This window comes from Cariama cristata, unplaced genomic scaffold, assembly GCF_000690535.1.
Source record: "Cariama cristata isolate BGI_N322 unplaced genomic scaffold, ASM69053v1 scaffold11673, whole genome shotgun sequence".
Lineage (NCBI taxonomy): Eukaryota > Metazoa > Chordata > Aves > Cariamiformes > Cariamidae > Cariama > Cariama cristata.
In genome coordinates, this window is record NW_009607825.1 from 3,149 (window position 1) to 13,204 (window position 10,056).

General features: G+C 35.3%; 1 protein-coding gene across 1 annotated transcript; it reads left to right on the forward strand.

Annotated features, from left to right (window-relative positions):
- Positions 1-202: 202 nt before the first annotated feature.
- CRBN (cereblon) lies at positions 203-9,334 on the forward strand (the record flags this gene model as incomplete). Its single annotated transcript, XM_009696893.1, has 6 exons — positions 203-265; positions 956-1,040; positions 2,692-2,807; positions 5,905-5,969; positions 7,491-7,622; positions 9,151-9,334. Coding segments are annotated over 6 exons (645 nt in total), but the record flags the coding sequence as incomplete, so codon positions are not given.
- Between the last annotated feature and the right edge of the window lie 722 nt (positions 9,335-10,056).

The window sequence follows — 10,056 nt, forward strand, 5'->3', positions numbered from 1 at the left end:
CCTGTCTTGTACAGAAGTCTTAGCTCTCAGTGCTTTTGAGAGGTGGTTTGGAAGCTTCATGTTGAAGTTCTGGTCCTGATGGTGATAATCTGTTGTATCTTTAAATAATCAGGTATCTTTTCTCTGTTTTATTTGTTTGAACATGGACTCTCCCTAAAATGTGCTAATGTTAAAGAATAAATATTTGTGATTTTGGTTTTAGAGGAAGTTCCACTGTGCAAGTTTGACATCTTGGCCTCCCTGGCTCTACTCTCTATATGATGCTGTAAGTTCACTCTATGTATTACCAAATAATCTACAATTAGTTTTGTATGTTTTAATATCTAATTATTGGATAAGGTAAAAGCTTTAATTTTGTTGGCTCCTAAGTTATGTTTTAAAGAAGTATCTAGTTTTCAGTTTACTGTTAAAAGAGCAGAGAGGGCTTCCCACTCTGTATAGTTGTTCCCTCGTGCTAGAGCATGTGTCAGGGGTGGATAACAGAGGTTCAGGTTCCTGCTCTGTTGTTTTGGAGAAAAAACTTGATCCTCTGTACCACATGCTCCAGGTGCATGTCCTAACCACCACGCTGCTGGACAGTCTTGGATCTGTCTTCCCTGTTGGAGTTGGTTTACTCTTTAAAAAGTACATATTTCTCTATATACATGTGTGTATATATAGGTATATTAGTACATAAAGTCCTCCCTGCTTCTGCCTCTGTTATGCCAATTACTTTATCTCAAATGATAGTTATAACCACCATGGGCCATTGGTTTATTTTGGCCTGTTTCCCATCCTGTTTTGCTCTTAGTTTAAAATATGTGGATACAGAATGAGTCTGTAGTTATTGTAAGTCTTAAAAGCTAATGTCCACTTAGGGAAAATAGCTTACTCTACATTTTGCTTCCTTTTTTTTTTTTTCCTAAGAAAACAGAAATACCTATGTATTTAAATTAGGCTTTTCTTCTAACAAAAGGAAACCTTGATGGAAAGAGTCAAGAGGCAGCTACATGAATGGGATGAAAATCTTAAAGATGAATCTCTTCCAACAAACCCAATAGGTATGATGTTATTTAGCTTGTGAACTCCATTTTTAAGTTTCCTAAGAAAACAAAACTTATATAATTAACTTTCACTGGCAGTCCATCCTTCACTTCCAGTTTCCAGTAAATTTTGATGATTGACTTTGACAAAAGGATGGTAGAGCTTTTAAAGATATAAACATCCTCCAATGTGCAGAAGCATGTTCAGTAGAAGAAATAGAACTCCATTGTGCTTCATGGCAGGAGGAATGTGGTCTAAATGTTTCGTAAGAAAACAAGAGCCAAAAGCATACTAGGCTTTAAAAACTATTTTTATGTAAGTCTTGAGTATATATAATTTCTTTGTTCTTACTTCTTATTGCCTCTTATGAGACCTGAGGGGAAAATACCACCAGTAACCTAATTGCAAAAAAGTTGGTACTGGATTTCATGCCTTAGCCATCATTGGAGTTACGCCTCAGTGAACAAGTCTCTCCTCTCTGCACATCTCTAGAATCTACTAAGATGGAAATTTCAGTTGAAGGTCTTCTAAGGGGAGAAACATTCTTTCCTGTGTAGACTCTCAAATGCCTAATAATGGGGGAATTCAATCTGCAGCCTTCAACTGAAGTCAGTTAAGCACCAAATACAGATCTGGGCTTAATAGTTTTAATGTACCTGGAACTCTTGTTTCTGATTTGCCTAAGGTAGTGGTTGAAAGTACTTCACGTCTGCTTTGCCCAGAGTGCTGCTTAGAGGACCATAAGTGGAAAGCTTATAAAATAATCTGAAAACAATCAAAAAAAATCCAGTATTTTTTTGACACTTTTCTCATGAATCATAACACACTGATATTTTACTGACTTTAATTTTCAGCTTTTGAATTCTTTTACAGGCTGTGAGGAATGGGATGATTTCCAGGTTAGCAAGGTTTTTCTTAGCTAAATTAAAGAGTGACTGTAATGAAGTCCACTACCTTTTGTGTTTGTGCCTTTTAGTACCTGATTGAAGTTGTTGCCTGAGAATCTACTATCATATTAAGACTTTTGGTGTTTTTAAAAAAAAAAAAGTCTGTCTTCTTGACTGAATATTTTTGGATCTAATTTTGGTCTGCATTCAAATGTGGGGGGAAAAAACCTCCAGAAGGAAACGTATACTAAGTATGTCTTTTTCCTTCTTACAGTATAACAGTCAAGAATAATTTCTTAGTACTAGCATGAGTAATATAACTTGGTTGAAATTTATGAAGGAACTGTGTGTTTGGTTTTTTTTTTCTTTAATTTTTCCTTCTCCTGTAGAAGCATGACTGTCTTTTTTGGAGGAAAAAAAAAAAAGAGGAAGTGCAAACATAAAGATAACCACCAGTGATTGGAAAACTCAGTAATTCCGTGTTGAAGTGGAAGTCTGTATCAGACAGTGTTCTCCAGGGGTCTGTTCTGGCTTTAGAATACCTTACCTTACCAGCATTGTTCAGTCTCCGTCACTGGTGATCTTCAAGTGTGGATTAGACAAATACCTTAGAAGTTTTACATGTACACAATCCAGCCTTAGGGCAGAAGGATGTACCAAGATGACCTCTAAAAGTCTATTATAAACCTAAGTTTTAGCACTCTTATCTGTAACTGAGTAGAAGTTGTAGGTTTTATTTCTCTCTCAAATTCTAACAGGCCTGTTACTTTCTCATTTCTAGATTTTTCTTACAGAGTTGCTGCTTGCCTGCCAATAGATGATGCATTACGTATCCAGTTGCTTAAAATAGGTAGTGCTGTTCAGCGACTCCGTTGTGAATTGGATATTATGAACAAAGTGAGTATTTTTCTTTATTTGTTGTTAAATTGTTCTCGCTAAAAAAATGGGAATGACTGTTACAATCTATAACAAAAATATATGAAATATCCAAATAATACTTCTAGAGAGTGAATTCTTTTATTTCTTCTTTCCTCTTTAAAAGTTTGCTCAAGAAAGAAAATGCTCTGTCTCAATACTAGACTTTAGGTTTAGCAGCAAGCAAGAACATAAAATACAGTTTCTAACAAAAGCAAATATTATTTCAACACTTCACAGTACTTTTTTAGCCAAGAGATGGTGCTAGAAGTCCAGTGTTGCTCATAGCCATCTTATGAACATCATAACCCATATTGACAGTGTAATACACTTCAGTCAAGTAGCATTCTGCCATGAAGACTTGTGGATTTTGTAACAAAAGATGAATTTTTTTAGTATTGAGCTATTGAGTATTCAGTATTGGACTGAAAGGATTTTTGCAGAGGACATGCATTGACTTGTTAGGCAATACCTTTCTAAGATGTTCAAAAACTTCTCTTCCCTTCTCTCCATTGCCATGGCCATGTAATGCTCTAAATGTAGGACATTACAGTTTTATTTTTACGTAGTACATTTCTTCATAATAATATATACTTTCTTAATATGTACTATAATTAATATTACATATTATAACTGATAATGCAACTAAGTATCAGTCAACCTCATGTTGAATCAACTGTTTCAGGACTAACATTTGCAACAACATCTCCAACAGCAGTTCAGATTGCTGTTCTCTTTCCAAAGAGAAAATGCTGAAAAGAGCCATTGGTATAAATACAAGTTTTAACTGTAAACTTGTTTATGTATTTGATAGTGGTAGCTGGAGTATTTACTATTCAATTATTGAATGGAGAGACAAATTAACATTTTGTTAATGCGTTCTTATCACAAAGAATAGCTGTATATGTCCTGACTGGCCCTCACCTTGCTGGCTGTAAGCTTGCTGGGGATACCAAAGTAAGTGCTGCCTCGGACATCAGTGTAACAGAACCCTGGTCACTGTTGTGTTTGTCTGTTGGGTATAGAGCAGTGGAAATTTTGGTTATTTTTCTAAAAAGTACTGGCTATTTCTGGGGAAAACAGAGTATCATTATGATACTGTTCCTCTTCCCAAAGTTCATGCACTAAAAATCTAAAAGGGAAAATACAGAGAAAAGGAGATAAAATATCTCTTCCAAATTCTGAGACAAAAATGGACAGGTTTTTGCATGAGGCTGTGTAATCAGATTAAACTTCATTTGCCTTTCCCAAGTCAGATACTCTGAAAACATTCTGATATTCAGGTACTACTAAGAACTGTTCATGTTCAGTACATTGTATATTTTCTATAAATCTCAAAGAGACAAGAGGACTTAAGTTACCCTCATAAAATATAAGTTAAAGTTCATTTTTAGCCTACAGCAGAAAGGTGTTTTCTTTAGCAATATGTGACATTTTATTCTGTAAATGTGTTTAACTGTTCTATATTAGTGTGAGAATGGTAAGTCCGTTATGTTTTTTTACAATTTTTTAGCAACATTTGTTTTGGTCAAATCAATTCTTTTTAAGCCAGGGTTCTTTAACAAGGAGGAGTGCTCTGGCAACGTAGCATTTATTTTGGTTTACTTGAGAAGGATGGACTTAACACGTTTCATTTTTTCAGAATGCGATTTACAGTGCTATAACTGATTTTAAGACCTGATCCATTTTCTTTTGTCTTTGATATCAGTGAATTGTATTGTACTTTTAATAGCTTTTCCTGTTACTAAAGACAGTTAACTGTTTCTGTGCTTATTTTTAAAGGAATGTATATCACTCACAGGTGTAACACTTCTGTGAATTCTGCTTGAAAGTGCTACTGTAGTAATTAGATAGGTTTGGAAATGGGGGGGTGGAATTAAGTACCTGTCTAAATTGGATTCTGAGAGGGATATATGAGCATTAGATTATAATCTGTGAGTAAGGGTGATTTAAAAGAGTGAGTGATAATAGGCATTAAAGGTCCCTGGTAGGACAGAAAGAGAAAGGCCAAGTGAGCTTTAAGAAGGGAAGTGAACTGGTGTATGATAAATTGTATCTGCGTAGTAGAGCAATCTTCTTCCCTCAGTCTCCAAGATGAGTAGATGGTGTGTTGGAAGTGTGGGCCAGAACCAGTGTCACCTGCAAGAAAGGAGCTGGAGGAAGTTAAAAGGCAGCAACAAGCTCAGAGCATCTGAATAGAGGAAAGGAGAGAGTAAAGACTGACGTAAGCCTGTATAGTATCACGCGAGTGGAGTGCAGGAGTCTGAGGTCAGGGAGACTCAGAAGCACAAGCTGTGATTTCCTCCAGGTTTTAAAAGACTATACGCTCACACAGGGACTTGTCCAAGTGAAGATCCTAGGTGCAGCGTTTTGTTCCAAAATATAATGGATCATTTTTGGTGTAATTTCATATGCATTACCCTTAAGAAGAAGTAGAAGTAATGCACCTCCTGAAAATTAATGGTAGCGTTCTACTAAGCTGATTTAAATGCTTATTTTCTGGGCATGTCAGTGATGAATTGTTTCATTCTACTCTCTAGAAATTGTAGAAGATAGATTAATCTCTTATAATCTTTAAGAGAAAGATCAATACAACTTACATATTTTTCATGAGGAAATTAAAAACATTGATCTACAGTACTCTTAAATTGTAGAAGGACTTAATGATTGCATTTGTACTCATCTAGCTTTTCTGTGTTGTATTTTAGAAGAGCAAAGTGTTGGGTTTTTTCCCAAATTAGCTTTAAGAGACCTTAGAAGGTTGGCTTGTTTATTATCTTTGTGTAACCAGGTCCTGTTCTATGTGTGGATTTTTTTTTCAGGGGGAGGAAGAAAAGTATATAAAAATTGTTTTGTCTTTTAGATAACAATTAATTTTTACCATAAATAAGTAAAATGCATGGAAAAAAATTTATCCTTTGATAAAAAGAGAAAACATAAGTGACTGCTGCCAAGATAAGCAAAAGAATTGGTACAAAGTCTGTTCTGAGGGAAGGGCAGAGACACTTTTATTATTCGCCACTGGGCTGACAAGCATCTGGAAGTGAATGAAATTACCCTCTTTGTTTTTCTTTTCAAGTGTACATCTCTGTGCTGTAAGCAATGCCAAGATACAGAAATAACTACGAAGAATGAAATATTCAGGTGAGTTTGTGGCTCTTAATCTTTGGGAGTTTCTTGATCAGAAACATTGGCACAGCAAAACGGATTAAGTAGGTTATGCCTTATAACTACTGTGTTTTCCACAGCTCTAGTAGAATTTAGGTAAATAAAAAAAGGGAAATTTCTTTATAAAACAGAACAGATAACTTGAGCTTTTGTAATAAAAAGTTAGTAAATCTGAACATCGCCATGTGTATTGTAAGGGAAGTTAGTGTGAAAGGCCATGTTACGGCACCTAGTCCAGCACCTTGCCACTGAAGAATTATGCACTCTGCGGTGTGTTTTGAAATACAAATTTGTTACATAGGATTTTTTTTGTCCTATTCTTCCTGAATAAAGTTCATGAGATCCCAAATTTTATTTCTCAGCACTTCATCTCAACTTCTATTTGTCAACAAGCTTCAACAGGAGATTCAAATACACTAGTTGGGTGGTATAGATAGGCTCCCAGGATGTTGTCATGTAAGGAAATTGCCTATTTATGTCATTAAGTATTGTGATACCTTTTTTATTTTAAGAATATAGGGTTTAATCCTAATAACTGCACTAGGCAGTATGTTCCCGTTATATATTTGACTTATATGATATCTTCAAATGTCAATGACGATAAGACTATATATTTTCCAAATAATTGCTGCTTCTGGCAGTCTTGTCACCATTTTAATCTCGAATAACTAATATCTGTCCATCACCTCTGATAATGTGAAGTTTAAAAGATGTCTTGGTTTAACCAAGCTAGACTCCCCACAGTTTTCCTTTATCAGTGTGATAAGAAGCTGATGTGGTAATTAAAAGCCATCTCTTATCTTCTAATCATATAATGGATTCCAGAAACCACAATACTGTGTCGATATGATGTACTTCAACAGAAGAACGATGAGAAGTTAGTGTGATGAATGAATATTTTTGCTTAAAGTTAGATTTCAAAGTAGCAACATAGATGTTGGCTTTATTGGAAGCTGCTATTCAAAAGCAGCAAGTAAAATACATTGAGTCTATCGTACTTTTTTTTATACTGAGTTGTGGGTTTTTGGGGGAAAGGTTAATCACTGCCTTAAATGAGGTAATTTTCATAGCATCCTGTCAGTTCTCCTCTAAAGTAACTTGTCCCCTATAACAAACAGCTGGGTGACGTTCATCTGAACACAAGAATGTTTTAATCCTTACTCACCATAGTATCTTTTTAAATATCTTTTCTGAAGTAGGGACTTAATAAGTAGGTAACAGTAATAATTAATGTCAGTGAGGAATGCGTTGGATTTATAACACTGGACACTTAAATTTCTGCAATTCTAAGAAAATTTGACCAATGATATTTTACATTAATATCTATTTTCCTTCATTTTTTAATAATATAATTAAAGGTACTTTTTTCCTACAGCCTAAAGTGGTTCTTTTGCTATGGAAAATAGTTTTAAGTATGGTTGGCAGTTTTTCCTCAGCTTATATCTGACAACCTTTTCTTCCTTGAACTCTGACAAGATTATTAATTGTCTGTTGTAGTTTATCCTTATGTGGACCCATGGCAGCATATGTGAATCCTCACGGCTACATCCATGAAACCCTTACTGTATATAAAGCCTGCAACTTGAATCTCAGTGGACGAGCATCGACAGAGCACAGCTGGTTTCCTGGGTAATAAAACAGTTAAAAGAAATTTTATTAGTAAATGACAGAAATTTGGCTGTAAGTGTATTCCTGTGACAGAATAGTAAACTTATAATTTTTGAATCATATGTCATCATTTCACTCATCGAAAAATAGGAAAGTAAGTTTAGACTTTTTCAAAGTACAGAATAAAATGGAAAATTCAGATACAATGTTTTCAGAATTTCTCTTTTTAAAAATATAGAAGTCTTAAGATTTTAAAACATAGTTTAGCATCTGAGAGCTAGAAACAGGATACTGATTGTCTGGGAGTTTTGTTGTGTATAGGTTTGTACAAACCACAACTAAAATAATAATTGGTGTTTCCATGCAGCTTTCTTTGATTGTAAAGTAAATAAAGTGCAAATGAAAACCAGAATATAATTCTACTGAAATACTTTTTTTAGATCGAAAAACTGAATAAATGTTACATGAATTTAAAAAATTGCTGACATCTGTATTAATATGATTACCTTTGGGTTTGGTTTTGTTTTTTTTTTAATTAGTCTGGTTTTCTGAAACAGTAGCAGAATTAACTGTCAAGATGTAAAAATTTGCTTAATAATGACAGGTCTTGCATCAAAATATCACCCCTCTCTGGTAGCTTAAATTTAACTGTGGTAGCTAGATAAGCATTCTTCAAGCTCTCATTCAAAAAATCTGAATATTTAACTCTTAAAAATACCTGAAATGTCAAACTATATTTGAACTTTAGTTTCACACAAATATTCTTTAAATATATTTTCACCAAATCATTCTCTGTGTGCTCCTTTCTATGCCAGAGTGTCAAAAATCATTCTTCTGTCCCTTTGGCTATCATGTCCTCTTCTAAAGCAGTATAAAATAATATGTTGCTATTTCTGTAGCTAGTCCAAGATTCTTGATTAATACATGTACATATTTACTCCTCCATTTTCTTGTATTAATCGTGAGTGTTTTTTCTGGATTATCACATAGCATTGAGTAATGACTTGGAGGGTATATGGCATATCTGTCAAGATGTGCATGCTTTAAGACTCCCTGAGGAAAACTTATGGCTTATAATATCTGGAGTTAATTTTTCTCATCCTTATGTGTTTTCTCAGCTCTTTTCTTCTGTGAGGGTGTTGAAATATTCATGTTCTGCCTTTTAAAACTGTTGAAGAAAATCTCCACTGCTCTGGAAAGTACAGTTCCCTGTTAACATAGGAGCAGTGCAAAAACCAATTTTATTTCTGTTAAGTAACCTACTCTGAGAACCATTTTCTGACTCTTCTGTAAGGTACACAGCATTTCATCACACTGTTGAAATGTTGTGCTAATAAAATGCTTTAGTTGCTTTTTCTATTTGAAGGCTGATTTTTAAGATCTGCAGGGTTTTTAAATGGGAGCTCAGCACATTGGTTCCCAGATTCTTTGAAAATCTAGCTGGAGATTAGTATTACCATGTTACCTCGTGAGTGAGCTCTGTTCCAGTACTTTTAAAATGTCTTTTCCTTACATATTAGCATCAACCTTTTGTTTTGTTTTCTTGTAGGTATGCCTGGACTATAGCCCAGTGCAGAGTCTGTGGGAACCATATGGGATGGAAGTTCACAGCTACCAAAAAGGATATGTCACCTCAAAAATTCTGGGGGTTGACACGATCTGCTCTCCTGCCTCGGATTCCAGAAACAGAGGAAGACTCAGGCCATGATAGATCACCGTTACTCTGCCTGTAATCTAGTAACCTGCTTTGGAGATGACCAGGCGGTAGTCTGTCTCTTAAATGCATCTGCTCAGTTCTGCTTCTGATGCTTACTTAAACTTCAAAACCGAAGAACCCCCACACAAAAACCAACCAAACACACAGGCTCACTACATTTGGGTTTGGTGCGCATCCACATTACTGTTTCAGACACACTGGGAACTGAAGGTTGAATCTTTAAAATGACAGCTGAGGAGAGGAGGTGGCATGAGACACCAAGAAATCTATCTGATCCATCTGGACAGACTTGAGACTGAACTTTCTCCTTCCTTGTGTAATTTCAGAAAATGTTTACTGCTATCAACCTTCAGTGGAAGAAGGTGGGAGGGAAACTAAAATCACAAATAAACAGAGTATAATTTATGCAATATATGTATGGTGGTAGATGCCAGTTACTTGCTGCAGAATATTTTCCATAATATACTTAAAAGTGTTTTTGCTGAGAATCCCTGTTTCTAACTGTGGAGTACTTCAAATTTTATGCTCATGCTGTTTCTGATATTCACTGAATAACCGTTGAAGAAAGTACAAGACCGAAGTCTCTCTTCTGACTAATACCGTGTTGGTAACGTCAGTGGCAGTGCTGTACTTGGCCAAAGCAAGAGGTCCTGCTGCCTGCAGCTGGAATGACTGTGTTACGCGATGCCCTCTGAAAGGAACCCATGTGAAGTATTTGGTCCTTGCAAGTTGTCTGAT